Source organism: Trichinella spiralis (genome assembly GCF_000181795.1).
Source record: "Trichinella spiralis strain ISS 195 chromosome Unknown Scfld4, whole genome shotgun sequence".
Taxonomy (NCBI): domain Eukaryota; kingdom Metazoa; phylum Nematoda; class Enoplea; order Trichinellida; family Trichinellidae; genus Trichinella; species Trichinella spiralis.
In genome coordinates, this window is record NW_003526943.1 from 9,175,438 (window position 1) to 9,193,861 (window position 18,424).

Below are 18,424 nucleotides of genomic sequence, written 5' to 3' on the forward strand. Positions count from 1 at the left end.
TTATGCGTCCCAATGTTCCAGTTACTTCGCGGATGGCTTCTATGTCAGTCGGTCAAGCGCAAAGCCCTTGCAGTCGATCCATCCAATAATTCAGTGCCGATCCTTCGGAGTCATACGTCCTGATTCGGCTCTTCTGACTGGTCATGTTTCTGGACGAGTCGTCTGGGGAGGATGTTTGATCGCTGGTTGTATCCATAGGTCGCTGGTTCGACTCCGGCCCATTTTTTAATTGGTCGTGAGCTCTCAAGATTGCCGAGTGTGACAATGGAAAGATACCGGTGCAACGACACAGCAAGTGGGGTGAATCATCTGGTGCGAAGATGACGATATCAACAACGCCTGACTACTCAACTATGGAGACGGTGGAAACAAGAATACATCACAACCTTTGCTCCACGTAAAAAATGGCGTAAAACCGGTCAAGAGCCCAGAGTGGGAGATATTGTGTTGGTGCATGAACCCGGTACAACTTGGAGCAAGTGGCTGATCGGTAGAATCACGGATATTCATCCCAGTGAAGATGGTGTAATCAGATCAGTAACGGTGAAGACTAAACAAGGCGCCGTGACCCGGTCAGCCAGATCACTCCGCCTGGTGGAATCATCCAGTGATGCATTACAATCCGGTTCACATTTGGGGGGTGGGAGGTGTTGAGAAATCTTTTCTCAATACCTGCTCATCAGTACCAAAAAACATTGCTCAGTGTACGAAAACAACGGTGACGTAACACCAGCCGCTTCCCTTGTTTTTCTCAATGGAAAGCAATGGAATAGCAATTAAGCGGTCAAAAGATCAGCGACTTGTCATGTATCTGCCACAACTCCGGTGATCAGCTGCTGAAAAAGCGTCAAAGTGAAATGTGGCTGACAGCGTGGCTGTTCAGACGAGGCGAAGCCGCACAGTACAAACCACTGCACAACCATCCCGGTTGCTGAATTGCTTTTCGAAGATTTAGGCCACAGAAGCGGAGTGAGGTCAAGAAAAAGATATAAATACGAGTGAGGAGGGAGGAGAGAAGATTACACGATTTCCAAGATTACACGGAACACGCCGTCTCGAAGACCGTCTGAACCATTTTCTCTCGCTATATCATTGTTGTTACTCACTGTTTATTCTGAATAAATCAAAACTTAGTCACACCCGCTGTCGTTGATTTCCTATAATTAATCTATACAGTCTACTACAAAAGAGATCTTCAAGTTCAAAACAAAAAATCCCTAACACACACTATTTGTTACCAAACATTAAAAATTTTATTTTATTTCACTTAAAGTTTCGAAATATATAACCAATAAATAAGACAAGTGTTGCGTACAACGTTTACTCGATCGAACACGAAACACACACACCACGCTAGCTAACTAACTAATTATTTTTTTATATCAACAACCATACTGTTTGTGGGTTAATAATGAGTAGGTATCAATCATCAATTAAGTACAGTATGACGGTTCCGCTACACAAGTAATACTTTCTTCTTTGAAGTAAACATGGTGGATTAATAAAAAACACTTAAAAAGTTCGATAGCGAATTCAATGTTTTACTGAAAATAATCCGAAGCATACTGTAGATATGTTATTTTTGAAGGACAAACACATCAGTGATATTTGAAACTCAAGATCGACTCATTAAAGGAAATGCTTCGTGTCCTTGACCTTTTGTGAATGGAAGCCCTTTGGAAGTTTAATTGAACAAAGAAGAGCCAACGATTATTTTTTCTCCTTTCAACTTTTGTAGAACTTTCCTTACGTTAACAGTTCAAATTGACAAGCATTTGAAAATGCTATTGCTAATTACAAAATTATGTTTCAAGTAACATAATAACCAAAGATGAATCATTTACATCAAATAATTTCACTATTAACCTTCGGACAAGTTGCCAGATGTAATAGCAAAATTTGCATGAAAAACATCATAAATATCACGTTACACTACTGAACAATGCTTGAGAACGTGAAATAAATAGACGCGGTTTTTATCAACTTGAGATAATTGTTAATTTGCTTTTTTCTTGTCAATGCTTTACATCGTCGTATAAATTTAAATGTAGAAACATCCATTTTGACAAAGCGTATTTCATGGACGGATCAGAATCAAGATCAAATGGTCGACATATTATTGATTGAGCCTCTTTTTCAGTGTTCAAAGCGTCGAATCTAGTAAAGTGTTACTGATGAACAAGCTGCCAGTGAATAATTTATCTGAAAAAATTTTTACTACACTTCAACAGCATAAAACATTGACAGTATTCAAAAAAGAATCAAAAATGTAAAAGATCACAAATAAAAACTACAAATCCATATGCACATGCAAAATTAAACATGCGATGATATAATCAAAAAATGTGAAAAAAAAAACTGAATTTGACATAGGAATTATGGGGTAAGTTTGAAAATAAATTTGATACGACAAACTCATTTGATGTTTTCATTGCATTTTAAAATATAAACATATTTCAAACGAAAATTGCAATATTTCGCTTTCCTACTGCATTTACCATACATTAGAAAATTTCATTTATATAAAATGATAAACAACTCATTTTTTCTTGTTTCTGTTTTTAAAAGAATTACGATTTTCAATTCTGGCATTGACTAAAATAAATAATACTATAACAATTCGCACAAAACTTTTCTGTGAAATCAAAATACAAAATCGTTGTTAAAAAACTTAAATATATTAAACCAGAAAAATTGTTTAAATTCACAAACACTAAAAGGCCGCAGCTTTTGTCAAAAAACACGTTTAATTTCGTTATTAGCTCTGCTGATATCAAAGTTATGCAGCGTCATGTCATTGATTCAAAGAACAACACAAAGCCAATTTATTCAATATATTTAAACCGCCACCACAAAGTTAAATGTTAAATGCTTAAATATTAACTTTTGAAAAATTGTACGCATTTATGCGTACAGTTATTTATTACTAATACTATTATTATTATAAATTATGAAGATAACACACATGATTATAAATATGATTATTATAAATAATAGGATCTTCAAGCACGTTCGCCACGAATACGTCTAGCCAATTGGATGTCCTTCGGCATGATGGTGACGCGCTTAGCGTGAATAGCGCACAAGTTGGTATCTTCAAACAAGCCAACCAAGTAAGCCTCAGCTGCTTCCTGAAAATAGACATTGAACAAAAAAAATACGAAATACAATAACACAAAGCAAGTTGTTTCACCTGCAATGCGCCAATAGCTGCCGATTGGAAACGCAAGTCGGTTTTGAAATCTTGCGCAATTTCACGAACCAAACGTTGGAACGGAAGTTTGCGGATCAGAAGTTCAGTGGACTTCTGATAACGACGAATTTCACGCAGCGCGACAGTTCCTACAAGCAATGCAATAAACAATGCAAACCGATGCCACAACGCGCCACAAGCTGCTGCGATTATTGATTTCTGTTGACCTACCCGGACGATAGCGATGCGGTTTCTTCACGCCTCCGGTAGAGGGCGCAGATTTACGCGCCGCTTTAGTTGCCAACTGTTTACGAGGCGCTTTTCCTCCGGTCGATTTGCGTGCAGTTTGCTTCGTACGAGCCATTTCGTTTCACTGAAAAAGAAAATATTTTTTTTTCAAATAATAAAAAATTTCAATACTCTCTACAACGAAATTGACAATTTTCCCGTCAAAGAAGTCGCGCGCTCGTAAAAAGAAAAACAAAACTCGAACATCTCTACGGGCGAGAATTTATATAAAGAATAAAGAAATTTTAACCAAAAAAAATTCAAAAAATACAAATTATTCATCTACGCGAAAAAAAACCTTCCGCAGTCGACGAATCATTCGTCTATGATGACTGCGATTGTGTGAAAAAATAATGAAAAATATGAAAAAATTAGGAATTAAATAATAAATAACAGAAAAATAATTTATAAAAAAATGTTTAAACTGAAATGCATTCGTGAAATGAAACCAAAATCGACGACCGACGCAACTTTGAACCACGCACCGAAACCAATGATAATGACAACAACCACGATACTGACGTGAAAAAAAAGAAATTAAGCGGATTAATTTGAAAAATAACACAAAATTATAGCCATGACAAAAAAAAAATTAAAACTCGTCGCACAAACGCAAAATGAAATAAAGCACAAATATCACCAGAGCCATAGCCAAAACCGACGCTCATCAGCTGCAATCACTGTGACAATGGTCAACGACACACTTTCAACAACCCATCAATGTGATGCTCAAGTTGTTTATTAAAGAAAATTCACATTTTAGAAATGAATTAAAAACTTTAAAATATTATAAAATATTACAGTTTTGATTAAAATTCAACAAAAATTAATATTATAAAATGAAATGTCAAATTTGCAAAATTTTTCAATAAAAATTACTTTTGAAAATTAAATCTGTCCAATTGTGCATTCAATTCATAAGAATTTATATATGCTTTTTGCCATTAATAATCAATTTTTATTTACATAAAAAATATACAAAAATAAACATAAAACATTATTTTAAGTTTATTTTTACAATCACAGTTTATTTTATTTGTTAAAATATCATGTTATTTGTAATAACAAAGAAATTATTAGACATTACTGTAAGAACATGATCATTATTGTACAGTAAGATAATATGTAAATTACAGTATACTTAACTGAACTACCGTAGAATAAACACCTGATTCAATACAGTATATGAAGGTCAAAAGTTTATAATTATTTGAAAAGTGTTTAATTAATTAAAATTTATAAATAAAATTTAAAACAAATAAATTGACATTTTTATTTTTTTAAAGTAGAATCAAAGTCATTTTACACGTTCTACTTTATATATAAGTTTGAAAAATCTTCAAACAAAAAATTAATTATATTCGGAATAACTAAAAATTCGGAAAGCTTGAGCATTTTATATCAAATAAATAATTTAAACAAGTTTAAAGTTACTTCAGTTTTAAACGCGCAATCGATTTAATATAGTTTAAGCGATAAGCCAATAAGAAAGCGCTGATACCGTCGTGACCGAGGTGGACCACAGATTGCCATTCTTCACTCTACGTTACAAAAATGAACTATTTTAATTTTTGGGCGACTCGATTTTCTTAGTAAAATTGAATAATCACTGCTAAACACTTTTTGTAAATAGTTAAAAGCGTTAAACTTTATATATACGCTTAGTTAATGCAGAACTATTTTTTCAAGAGTTGATCAGAATGGAAGCCAGAAAAAATTGAAAATATACAAGGGAATGTTTTGTTACAAATATGATAAAAGCTTTATGCATATTTCTAGATGAATTTATCAATGCTTTTTGTAATTTTATAAAGCAGTGAGCAGCAAATTTTTCATTAAGCTGCCTTTGTAAAAATCTTTAACAATCAACTTTCGTGAAGAACAGCTGAAAGTTAATTGTTAATAACAGCTTGTTAATGAAGTAATTCTCAAGTGTCAACAACGTTAGATGCTAACGACGCTTTGCCAATTTAACCGCTTCACCCGTTTGTAATCACTAAACATCGAGCAGGTCATTCTGAAAGTGTCCGCTTGATTTTGGCCTCCTTTTTTCATTGGCTGTTCTACGTTGAACACTAATTGGGGTATGAATAATACAATTTCATTAGCTATTCAGCCTTGTTCTGTAATTGGACGATGGTTGTTTATAAAATTTTGAACTATAGGTGCTCTGCCAATGACTTACCTTGCATTGACATACATAATCATCCTTTTTTATTTTTGTAAACAAGATCCTGAGGCAGGCTGTTGTAAAAAATTGCATATTAAATTATTTAAGTTTCGTGATTGAACTTCTTCACATTTGCTCTGCTTTAACGAGTCAAAATGTGTGTGTTTTCAAGCATAAAACGAAGAAAGGTGATTAGTCATCAGAAAGCCAACAAACAAACAAATACTGTTCACTAGAATGTTCACTAACAGTTGTTTTGCTCGTCAGCTAAAATACGTGCTTGCTTGCAATTTTAAAAGTTTTATACACATAGTGCGTACGCCTTGGTCAGAAATTGCTTTGCGTTTCTTGCCACATCAGATGAGATGATAAAAGTGATTTCATTGGAAATATTAATGATAAATTGTCCACAACTCAAGCTGTTCAGCTGAAACTAGTAGTACCAATTGCGGAATGTTAGCATTTAAATATTTTTCTATTTTTAATGTGACTGTTCTCTTTCCTGTGTAACGAGCCGTCCGTGCTTGCTTGTCCAGGTGAAAACACCGTCTAATTTCAAACAAACAAACAAACAGCATTGTCATAATAAAAGATCTCAAGAATGCAAAAAAACAACATCTCAAGAAATTAAAAAAAAATAAAACGACAGTGAAATACCACACAATTTTTTAACATAAAGCTTATCAATTAAACAAAATGCTATTTAGCGAGAACATATGTACCACATGAACTAATTTAAACCAAGTCTTAATGCTGGTCGTTATTGATATTTGTCTATGCTGACAATTATCACCTTTCTCAAACATTGCATATATTTCTTATCAAAGAACAACGGCTATGAAGAACTGCGTTTGTTTTTAAAGTCACTCCAAAGCAACATCATGTTTTCCAATTTGTGTGCTTTCAATTCTATCATATACGTTACATTTTCCTCTTTATAACAGTAATTTTTAAATTACTCAACATTTGAATACTGCATAATAATAACGTTTTTTGTCAACGTCAAAAGATATTTTCATCATTCAAATATAAGTTTCATAAAATTTCATAAACTCATTCGCTGCTTACTTCACTAGATTGAATAGGATGTAAAAATAAGAAACAGCTATTATAGCAGATCAGAACAGATATTTATTAAATTCAAGCTCAATCATCTCGAACAACTTCACTATTGCCATTAGCAGCAGCTTCTTCGATGGTTTTTCTTTTCTTAACCAATTTGCGAACCTGCAATAGTACTGTGTAAAATATAAACAAATTTAAATATTTCCAAATCGTGCACACCTCTTTAGCTTGTCTTTTTTGCCCGAATCTTATTTTCTGGTATGCACGACGATATTTTTTCGCAATCATCATCTCTCGCAATCGCAATTCTTCTTTTTCTTCGGCCAACTTTTTCTGCCCATTATCCTTATGCACAACGCCTGGCTTAACTTCTAAAGCCTTCAATGGATTTTCTGCAATTTCGGCTTTCCGAGCTTTCCTCATTTTCATGCTCTCCTTCTTCTCCTTTCTTTTAGAAGGCTGCTGATTATTAGATTCACGTGCTTGTAAAGATGCATTCACTTTCTCATTTCCACTTTTTTCCAATAAACTGCTCACATCTAATGTTAGAATCAATTTTATTCAAAAAATTTAAATGAGTAACAATAAAAGCAAAACATGCTCACCTTTTCCCTGATATTCAAGCAGTTTTATCTTCTCAATTGGAACATAATCTCCTTCCTTTTCTTCCGTAAATGGTGATAAATGCGGCGGAAGCTTCACTCCAACATAATAATCTTCAACTGGAAGGAGCAGTCGAGCATTTACGCAATCAAAAATCCATTGAGGTTGAATATAAATCCTGAATAAAGTTCATAATAATTATAAAACATTGTTTTAGCATTACTTTACCTATTATCAATCATATTCGCAATTGCTGGTCGGTCAACCACTTGATGAGTAATAGTTTCATCATTTTCTGAAAATTTACTGCCGTACTCAAAAATCGGATCCCAAGAAACTTCGCCACCACAACAGCTAAACTTCAAAAATGCAAACACATCATCAAATACTAATTATGATGCTGCAATCACCGAATGACAAAAGTCAGTGCTTCGCGTGGAACTTCTCGACTAAGGAAAATTTTGAATCCAGCAAAAAGATTCTGAAGCACCTCGATGCTTCTCATCTGTTCAATTAATTCTTTCTGCACTGAATCTGACTCATCGCCCTTAAATAAACTGCTTAAGAAGAAAAAAAAAGTTTCAAATTATCTCACTTCAACTGGAAACTCGTCAACAGAATGCTCTTCTGAAGTGTCATTCGCCTCTTTCACCAAATTTTCATTCAAAGAGTATATTTTCTAAAATACATAAGTTCACGTTGATAAACTAATTAAAACACATGAAACAGCGTACCTCTCGTATTCCCTCATTTTTAGAAAGAACAGTTTGCATACTTCCAACTTTTTTGCCAATCTAAAAAATTAATCAAACAAACAAATGTATCTGTTGCCTATTTTAATTTTTCAAAGCTTACTGTTGGAGGATAATGCAAACCAATGCTTCGATATAGACGAAAATTGACAAAGCCCATCATAGTCATGTAAAAGTCAATGAACGAGGTCATTACTGACATGTCCACTTCGTATGTATCCTAAGTACAACAAAAGATTTCGCATTTTTTAAATCTTACTTTAAAATTGCAATTACTTCAATACAGCGATCGTGAGGAACAATCCAAGTTACACTGTTACCCATTATATCGGCTTGAAAGTATATTCCTTTGATAGAAACAAATACCTTAAAAAGTTAAATTTTATACATAATACATATTTAGAAAATAAAAATTTTACCTTTCGAAGACCTTTGCTATGGATTACATAGTGCATGAATTCAACGGTGAGACGACGACATGTATGCGGCATTGTGCTAGGAACTGTTTTACTTCGGTGTAATCTTGAAAATAGAAAACACATACACAATGCATCGTCCAGGTCACGTAGTGCATCCATAAATGTTGGATATCTATAAATACATTCAAAACATGAAAAATAAAATACAAAAATTTACATTTTAAAAGAGGCTTGTGAGATAATTAAGAATGAATATTATAATAATTACCTTTCTTTTACAATATGATCATATTTAAAAACGGGACGACTGTGAAAAATCCTTTTCGCATCTTTAAACTGTCCATTAAGTTTTGCTCGTCTCAGTCGTCTGAGAAATACCTAACAACAAGGAAACTGTTTATTTAAAAAATTCTCCATGCAAAATAATAAAAATTATAATCAAAACTTACTTTATATTCTCGAAATTTCTGAATAATTGGCTCATGAGCAAGAAAACATATATCTTTAACAAGATACCAAGTTTTGGTCACGTTGCCTCCTTTGTTTACGCGCTTTTTATGTTTTGGTTCATGTGGATAAATTCCCTTTAAAATGCACAATCGCCTAAATATAGTTAATAAGTAAAAAACTGTAAAGAACTGTAAACCAAAAGCAAACCTAAAATCTTTCAGCGTTAAACCTAACTTCCTAAGAGCCCTTTGTCTAGAAATGTAGCTAGTAGCTTCACCACGTTCATACTAAAAATACCAGTTTGATTTACTTATAAAAACCGGAAAGTAAATCAAAAACTTACCTTTTTCAATATTTTACCCATTTTCTAAATTTGCTGATTCCACGCAAAGTACAGTACTTTTCATGTAAAAAGTATTATTTGCACTATCTGCTGATGCATGCCTTTTCTTATAATTTATGAAAGCATTTTTTGTCACATAATTTATTATAAACTAATTTTTACAAATTCAGGCATCCATTATTAATGCATATAATTAATTAATGCTTTTCGTTTACTGTATAAAACCAATTATCATAAAATTATGCACAGAAATTATTAAAAACTTTAAATACTTTAAATTACAATTCATAAATTTAATTTATAGCATTATAATTTTTTGTAATTTTATGCTGCTTATATTTTGTGATAAACTGTAAAATTTAAAACTTCATCTTTATAAAATATATAGTTATAATAAATTAATTTAATTTATAAATTTATGATTTATACACTTATTTTAAGTTTCATAATGCCATAATTTGATTTATTTTAATTTTTATTTGAAGAAACAAATATAGTACCTTATTGTTATTTATATCTTTCTGTATCTTGTAGAGTTGTCGTTATTAACGTGGCAAACTGAAGTGATGATTTGTTCTGCATTTATTAGTTTATTTATTAATTTTTGACGCTGTTAATTATTTAGATTTTTTAATGAATATATGATGAAGTCTAGTCCATTTTATTTTAGTAAATTTTTAACGACCGGTATACGATGAAAGCCATTGAATCTCATCAAATAATAAAAGTTCCATCTGACGGTAATTTGCTTTAAAAAATTTATATAATTGTAGTGTTTTTATTTAGTTGAACGTAAATATAATGCTTATTTTAAATTAATTTTCAGTTACTGTTTATTATTTCTGGCTTCAATTTAATTTGTCATCCATTTTATTTATTTAGTTTATCGTAGAAGCTGTTTTTCCACTGCAATATATTTCTTTTAGTACAAGCATTTATTAAATCTGGAATCGTAAAAATAAAGGGACCACGTGGAGAACTAGTGCGTAATTTTAAGCATGCGCACTTGGACATCCAAAAGATGGGAAAGAAAAAAATCATCGTCCGGAAATGGTTCGGCATTCGTAAAGAATTAGCGGTGATTAGAACCGTTTCAAGTCACATTGAAAATATGATCAAAGGAGTGCGCTTTGTACGTTGAATTTTTGAATTTTTTAAAATTTCTTTTAACAATTGCGATTTTTAGGGTTATCGTTATAAGATGAGATCAGTATATGCTCATTTTCCAATCAATTTGAATATACAAGACAAATCTGTTGTTGAAGTTCGAAATTTATGACTATATGAAATAATTTGTATCAAAGCGTTTGTTCTTCTAGATTCGAAATTTCTTGGGAGAAAAATTTATACGCCGCGTTGAAATGCCAGAAGGTGTAACAGCAGCATTATCTGCAAATCAAAAAGATGAACTTATTATTGAAGGAAATGATTTGGAAAAGGTTTCTCGAGCAGGTAAAGTGACATTTTGTGGTGAACCGTGACTTCAATTTTTGTCATTTCTTCAATCCATGAGTTGATTTCATTCATTTTTATGTATTTTTAAGTAATATATTGTATAGTTGTTTAATAATGTTAAAGTTATAATATCAATAATTTTTATTTTATTTTTAAATTAATTATGGTAGTTTTACTGAAATTTGAATACTTTTTACAATTTAAATGTTTTTAGACAGGATTCAGAAAATTGCATTTTTTGGGTTGAAAGTCTTTAATGAACTCGAATTTAAATTATTTTTTAGCGGCAAGAATTCAGCAGTCGACTAGCGTGAAGAATAAAGATATTCGCAAATTTTTAGATGGCATTTATGTATCAGAAAAAGGTCACATTGCGACTGAAGCATGAATTCTTGTTGAGTGATTAAAAAGTAAAGAAAAAAAATTTTTTAAATGCATTTTTATTTTTATTTGAATTAAAAAAGGCATCTTAAAAAGTAATTTAAAAAAAGTTCAGTAAAAGGTAAATAATCATAATATTGAGTGCACAAATACTGTGCAATTAATTATATGTATTAGTTGTAGTGTTTTGTATTTCCAGTTTTTAATACTGCTCAAAACGGTGAGATGAAATTAACATGGCAAAGCAGAGTTTGATATTTGCGAATATTTTATTCGAAATATTTGATAAACAACAATAAGCAGAAGTGATGAAAGTTGATAAAAAGAACTTTTTAATTTTTTGTTCACTACAGTGCTCGTCAATCATACAGAGGGAAACTTTTACGAATAAAATGTTAAAACAGAATCTTGATTTCCTCTGAGCAGCAGAGTTGGAGGCAAATCTCTGCATAAAAGTTCCAACCACGACAAATAGACGCTTGCAGATACGAAATTCTTTCTTGGAACCGGCACAGTGACAATAACCAAATTTGAATTTCTCGAATACTGCAAAAGTAGATCACGTGCTTTTAAAATTTGACTTGTCTAAATGGAAGAGAATTTTCACATCATTTTTTAATTAATTTGTTCTTCATTTGCTGTCTGTCACCTTTCCTCTTAACGCCTCCAGTTCCTTTTCATCGACCATCACTACCATTTCGGGATCATCCGGTTTGTATATTTCTCGGCTTTGAACTTTAAATTTACCGATCAGCTCATTGAATAGAGCTAACGTAGCTTCACTTGTTTGAATTTGACTTTCTGGGAAAATTGTCACATCGCTGAAATCGATTCTCAATTTGCTCAACAAAAGTGCCATTCTAGGTAAAAAAGAAATTATTTCCGCTTTTATATGCTTTGTAGAAGAATTAATGTTCGGTTTACTTTTTTTGTTCTTCTTCGCATTCTTCAAAGTTTTGACTTATTGTAAATACACGCACTTTGGCGCATTCCAAATAGCCTGCTTGAGTCAGAAGATGCGGTATTAGAACGGTCAGACCTAAAAATGAAAAAATATACATATATTTTTGCTTTTCCCTACTGCAAATGAATTAACCTCCGTCATCATAAAGCCACCAGACGTCGATGACAGCTTTTTTAATTCGTTTTCGAAAATTGTCGATCGGTTCTTGAGAGCAAGAAGATTTGTGTCGTGATTTCAACAAGAAATTTTTAATTTTTTCAAATCTTGAGCTCAACGGTCGATCATTTTCCTCGTCTCCATCGTCGAACACCAAATCGTCCAATGCTTCTGCATCTTGTTTTTCGTGAAAATAGCTGGACAAATTTGGCGATTCGCCAATCTTCTCCTCCTTGCACAATTCCAATTTTAATTTCTCCGACGATGTGCAATTGTTATCCTTGAAACAATTTAACTTGCAATGTTTTGCTGTGTTTTGCTTCTGTTCATTTGAATAAAAATTTCAAAACATTCAAAATTTATATCAGTAATATCTTACGTAATTCTTGAAACTTATTTTTTTAAGGGCATACTGTAAATTCGAAAAAAATATATATAATAAAGTAGGAAACTTACGGTATTGGCTTGCAGGTTCATCGATTTGATATCTGCATTTGAACTTTCACTACCATTCTAAAAAGAAGTCAACTTTTGGTAAATTTTCAGTTTGAAGCGAGGAGGTTATTTAAGCAATTTAAATAGTAAACGTATTTCAATATTCAAATGATTGAAGGAAAGTATTTCATGTTGTGCAATTTTAAATAATTTTACAATAAAGTAGAATAATGCTGAAATAGCTTCAAAAATTAAATTCGTATCAAATAAATTTTAAATAAATGATTATTTTTCAATTAAATTTTTCCTAAGAAAAGAAAATTGAAGAGTAATGATAATGTAATAGTTGAAAGTACTAAATGGAATCAATATTGTCGCAATGAATTTTCAGAAATGGAAAATAGCTTTTAAGGACAAGAAAAGATGATAATTTAAACGACACAGTTACCTGTGAATTAAATTTAGCATTATCATGTCTAATGGATTCTCTTTCTATTCTTGAATGATGGACCGGAAAATTGTCGTTCGTCATCGACAATGTATCAACACTCCCAATCGATATAGTAGTCATAGAGTTTCCTCTCGGCAAGCGATTTGTTACACAAATCTGAGACTGTTCGACACCACCGTCAAGTGGGTTCTGCTTTTCTTCCGTCGTCAATGCACTATGCAAATGTACAATTCCTACAGCTTTGTGGAAATCAAATCCATAACTGAAAAATATAATTATATTAGATGGAAGATAATTTAGTTGGTTTTTTTCTCTATTTGTCATATTCAAGCATTACTGAATTAGTCGAAAATATTCACGAATAGCCGCAGTGTCCATTTGGTACCAATTTTTCTTGTATCCCATCATCATTATGTTCGGATTCAATTTGCCCATACCGCAGAGTTGAAGCAATGCCAAAACGCCGTCATCCAATTTCGGACAAATGTAACTGTAATAAAACGCTCGAATGCGACGTTGCTTCAACCAACGAATAACTAATCCTGGTAATTGTTGACGTGCTTGCAAAGCTTTCAAATGCAAATCAGACTATGAAAAAATTTCAGAACAATTTCAGAATAAACAAGAAACAGTATTTTTTCAACTTTATAATATGTAATGCAAAAAAAAGCAAACAAACAAAATAATTACTTGAATCACATGTCCACAAAGTAGTACGCCTTGATTTTTTGTGATGTTGTACACAAAATCGACCAGTGCTGATCGCTTTTTTGGATTTCCAGTTAAAAGCAATATTATCGGTCTGTATGTTTTCACGTGATCTTGGGTGCTTTGCAATTTCAGCATGTTGTGCACTGTGTTTCGATATAAGTTTGCTTGCATGCTATCACCCCAGTTTACATCTGAAATGCTTCAAGTTTTAGCAGTTGAAAATAATCAGTGAAATTCTTTTTATGTGCATCATTTTACCAGGTTTGCGTCGAACAAGGTATACGTAAAGCAGCATTATAAAGATCAGCGTAATTAGCGCGTTCCACCAGCTAATAAAAAACATCAATACTATACAGATGATTGCTCCTAACAACGAAAGCCACATGTTATAGAATTTGAATGCCGGCCTGAAGCCGGGAGATTTGGCAAATGAAGCATCGAAACAAGCATAGTTAATTAGAGCATATGATGCCATGAAAAAATTGGAAATTAATGGCGCAATTTCGTTAATTTCTCCAATTGCCAGAATGCCAACAGTGATAGCAAAGGTTAACAAGTAACCTCGTATTGGTTCATCGTTCTTTTTGCTACCTTTTCCAAAAACCCCAATGTAGGGAAATATTTTATCACGAGCTACTGCCTTGAAAAAAAACAATCAAAACGAAAGTGTTAACAGTATCACTGTGAAAATGATTATGAAGCATACCTGAAGGCACTTTGGCGCCGACACAGTGGACGCCAACGCTGAACTGAGCGTGGATGCAAAAACTCCAGCAGTAATTAGAGGTACCCATGCCCCTTCAATTTCTACAATCTAAATTAAATTTTGTTTTCAATCAGCAATCTATTAAAAATAATAATTGTAATTACATGAAAATAATTATGCAAACCGTAAAGGCATGTGTTGTTTGCTGCACAGGCAGTAATTGTGCCATTCACAAGATCAGAAACAGAACCAGATGCATCTCTTAAACATAAACTTATTATACTTTAATTTTAATATTTTATACATTTAAATTTAATATTGATTTATACATTTAAAACCTAACGTGTAAATAAGTATACATATACGTATGCAATTGTGTGTAATGACAGAAATTCACTTTCTGAAATATTACCGTATGCAAGTAATGCCGGTCAACCAAAGTACTGCCATGTACAATACTGATGTAATGGATACTCCAAGAATTGTTCCTTTTGGAATTGCCTTTTCTGGCTCATCTAAATCACCTGAAATATTTGCTCCGGCCAAAAATCCTGTAGCGGCGGGAAAATAAACAGCAAGAACTGTGAAAAATGTCTCCCCACGCCAGTCAGGATAAAAGTTTTCTTTCATTGTTTCAAAACTGTATCCAGTGATGCCTTTTGCTCTTTGCAATGCTGTAGGAGTTAAAAATGTTCCAATCAAATAATTAATCAAGGAGACTATCAAAATGACCATTAAAGCAATTTGAGCTTTAGATTCAAAATTCAGACCAGCCGAGACAATGCCCAGTAGCAGCACAGCTGTTATCCAACCGATAACGCGAATGTCATTTATTGCTCCATCAATGATTGATGCATTGTATCCCTGAATAAATTCTTTGAAATTTAGTTTAAAATTAAAAAATAACATAATAACAAGAAAGAAACTTACCTTCATTAAGTCTATAACAGTATCAGCAAAACCAGCTAAATACACGGCTGCGGAAACGGCATTTGCCACAGCAAAAATAATTCCAATACTTCCACCAAATTCAGGACCAAGCGATCGAGAAATGATGAAATAAGTTCCACCTAACGAAAGATTAAAATAATTTAAAAAGAAGCTGAATCATTAGCTTGCCTATGTAAACCTGCACGAACTTTGCCATTGGTGCATATGGCACTCATGGATAGCGCCGTGAGGAAAACAACCGCTGAACTGAGCAACAAAATTAAACTTCCAAATCCAAGTCCAGCTTGGGCAACCACCCAGCTAATTCGCAGATAAAGCATAACGCCGATGATGTTCAAAACACATCTCATCTAAAAATCGGGTAAATTTTTTTTCAAATCAGTCGAAATACTCAACCAGTAAAACTAACTGACCAAAACTCCTTCAATCCAACCCAATTTTCTAGGCTCCTTATATTCCGCATTGGGCTTGCATTTGGATGAATCAGGTGGGTCATGAATTTCCGCCGTTTGCGCTACGTAATGAAGATCTTTTAAGCTTGGTCGTCTTGGAATGACGAGCCGCTTGATGGACAACGCATTTCTGTAATGATCAAATTGTGGCTCTTTTTCCAAATTGATATATACGTTATTTTCATCCAATTTGGCTGAATGAGCACAACTGGCTGATTCCTTTTCTTCATTTTCAACTTTAAACCGAACTCTTAAATTCTGCACTAAATCGTCGCCCCGTTTTGCAGTTTGCAACGTTTCAGAAACTGCGGAAGGTTCTACCACTGCTGTATCCTCCTTCTTGGCTTCTTCAGTAACTTTGTTATCCAAATTCTGCTCAGACATATTTTTCTGAAATATGAAAATAAAATTACATGCCAAAGTTTTGTGTTGTAAAATTTATGAAAAATGTTTTTTTGAATAGTTTAAATGAAAACTGAAAGCCTATGTATAATGTACAAGCACATTTCGAGCGGAGTTTACGAAATCGATTGGCACGAATTATTGTTAAGTTGAAATGTTGTAGCGACAAATTAGTGATCACGTGATTCTTCGCTTGTCCAATTTTAGAGTAAAGCTTGGATAGCTAATTACTATTGTTAAGAAGCTAATTTAATGGCTCTTGCAAAATTACCAGAAAATTATTGAAAATAATGATAATAACACAAATAGCAATAATAGCAATAATAATAGCAATATGATTTTTCTCCATTGTAATTAAATTAGTTTTTTAAACGTTCATTCATTATTTAAATGTAATTTTCATTTAAGCTTGAGCGTGTGAATGAAACTACACTATTTGTAGTTCTTGACAAATCTGCGTTATTTAATTTAATTTTTTGTGAAATAAATTTTTATATTTTCTGCAGTTTATTATAACTCATTTTCAAAACACTTATATTAATGCATATTTCAAAAATAGAAAAAACAAAGACATAAAGCGGTTCATTTAAACATATAACAATTACTCATGGGATATCAGTACTGTTTGCAATCAATCAACCAATCAATACAAATGGGAAATACATAAATTGTTTATAAAGTGTCATTACTGAATTCAAAAAAGATAAATATTACTTATAATTGAATGAATGAAAAGTACGGAATTATTTAATTGAAAAACAAAAAAACATCTGAGAGTTTTATTGTATTCATGTAGAATAAAAATTATTTTTTACAGTAAACCATTTGTTGTTTCATTTATTTGCATTCTAATTTTGAATGTACAACTTTGAACAAGTTCTTTCAAATGATGACACGCCCATAGATCACTGCTAGCAGAACTGCTGCATCGAAAATGACAAATAAGTTTGATAAACTGAAATTGTTCCTTTTTTATAGTAAACTGTTGAATTATACACGATTTTATACTTTGGCTTATTTTAATTTTTATTAAATAGTTGTTCAAGATGTTTTCTTCAAAAGCAAATTAACATTAAAATGTACCTTTGCAACATCAATTAGAAACGGCAAAAAGCACAAGCATTTATATTCAACAACCATAAACTATTATACACAATGCTGCATATAAGAAGCAGAAGAAAAAATTACTTACAACAAATAATTATTTGAAAAGCAAAAGTGCATTTAGTGTAATTTTATGGCAAATATAAAACTGAACATAACAACATGATATGATATTAAAGTATGTGAAATTAAACTTGAATTTACCTTTTAATTGTGTCTTCGTATGTTTCAATAAGTTTTCTTGATTTTCAAAATGTTAATGTTCAAATGGCAATTAGGATTAACATGCGTCAGTTTATTCAACTTCAGATAAGCAGAATGCATACTTTTTCCAAATTCTTAAAATTGCATTTCAACAACTGAGCAAAAAATCTCATTATCTGAAATATTATATAGCATGTTTATTAATTTTTATAAATGAAATTTTAAGAAAAATAAAAAAAATCTACGCTGATCGTTAAAATTGTGTACTATTTAAATGAAATTCAAGTATAAGATTAATTATACAACTGATTTTCCCAAATGATTCAACTGATAACGTTTTCCCATTGATGAATGAAAATTCAAATTTTGAAAATGTTCATTGATTATTTACATCGATGACTTTGAAACAACAAATAAAAAAATTAATATGCTGTTAAACGTGTTTTGTAAGTAAATAATTAATTATATTTCAAAATGACAGTGATTTTTATAATTAAAATGAATAACAACAGAATAAAAAATTGCTGTGCACATATTTTAAACATCGGAGGAAGTTGAATTCGTAAAAACATATCGGAGCAATGCCTGTTTCCATTGCATGATTTCTGTTTAATCTCAGCGGGTGGAAAATTTTCAACTTGTTGATCAAATTAGCATAATCTGCTTTGATTCAACTGACAATAAATTATTTCGCTTGTTCTGATCTGATAGCACTGTTTGGCTCCAATAAACAAGTGACAGACAGCTAAAATGCAGTTGTTCATTGAGC

At 32.1% G+C, this 18,424-nt stretch overlaps 5 protein-coding genes across 5 annotated transcripts; 1 reads left to right on the forward strand and 4 right to left on the reverse strand.

The window, feature by feature from the left end:
• Window positions 1-52: 52 nt before the first annotated feature.
• Tsp_02261 (hypothetical protein) lies at window positions 53-510 on the reverse strand. The gene is made up of 2 exons (XM_003378011.1): window positions 379-510; window positions 53-343 (listed from the first exon to the last, which is right to left on the reverse strand). The coding sequence occupies exons 1-2, from the start codon at window positions 508-510 to the stop codon at window positions 53-55; spliced, it is 423 nt and encodes a 140-aa protein (XP_003378059.1).
• Window positions 511-3,002: 2,492 nt separating this feature from the next.
• Tsp_02260 (histone H3) lies at window positions 3,003-3,557 on the reverse strand. Its single transcript, XM_003378012.1, has 3 exons — window positions 3,425-3,557; window positions 3,194-3,396; window positions 3,003-3,131 (listed from the first exon to the last, which is right to left on the reverse strand). The coding sequence occupies exons 1-3, from the start codon at window positions 3,555-3,557 to the stop codon at window positions 3,003-3,005; spliced, it is 465 nt and encodes a 154-aa protein (XP_003378060.1).
• Window positions 3,558-6,797: 3,240 nt separating this feature from the next.
• Window positions 6,798-9,304, reverse strand: Tsp_02259 (pescadillo protein). Its single transcript, XM_003378013.1, has 15 exons — window positions 9,284-9,304; window positions 9,148-9,227; window positions 8,940-9,093; window positions 8,759-8,868; window positions 8,618-8,662; window positions 8,491-8,593; window positions 8,348-8,437; window positions 8,175-8,291; window positions 8,054-8,113; window positions 7,915-7,998; window positions 7,738-7,866; window positions 7,548-7,678; window positions 7,322-7,497; window positions 6,936-7,255; window positions 6,798-6,878 (listed from the first exon to the last, which is right to left on the reverse strand). The coding sequence occupies exons 1-15, from the start codon at window positions 9,302-9,304 to the stop codon at window positions 6,798-6,800; spliced, it is 1,701 nt and encodes a 566-aa protein (XP_003378061.1).
• Window positions 9,305-9,977: 673 nt separating this feature from the next.
• Window positions 9,978-11,374, forward strand: Tsp_02258 (60S ribosomal protein L9). Its single transcript, XM_003378014.1, has 8 exons — window positions 9,978-10,023; window positions 10,070-10,075; window positions 10,210-10,415; window positions 10,470-10,547; window positions 10,603-10,735; window positions 11,023-11,103; window positions 11,235-11,240; window positions 11,319-11,374. Exons 1-8 carry the CDS (start codon window positions 9,978-9,980, stop codon window positions 11,372-11,374), a joined length of 612 nt encoding a protein of 203 aa, XP_003378062.1.
• Window positions 11,375-11,500: 126 nt separating this feature from the next.
• Window positions 11,501-16,329, reverse strand: Tsp_02257 (K-Cl cotransporter family protein). Its single transcript, XM_003378015.1, has 16 exons — window positions 15,907-16,329; window positions 15,672-15,843; window positions 15,473-15,612; window positions 15,145-15,406; window positions 14,955-15,066; window positions 14,707-14,803; window positions 14,543-14,650; window positions 14,095-14,476; window positions 13,816-14,027; window positions 13,463-13,713; window positions 13,123-13,387; window positions 12,696-12,752; window positions 12,216-12,519; window positions 12,044-12,158; window positions 11,769-11,940; window positions 11,501-11,665 (listed from the first exon to the last, which is right to left on the reverse strand). The coding sequence occupies exons 1-16, from the start codon at window positions 16,327-16,329 to the stop codon at window positions 11,501-11,503; spliced, it is 3,237 nt and encodes a 1,078-aa protein (XP_003378063.1).
• Window positions 16,330-18,424: the final 2,095 nt, after the last annotated feature.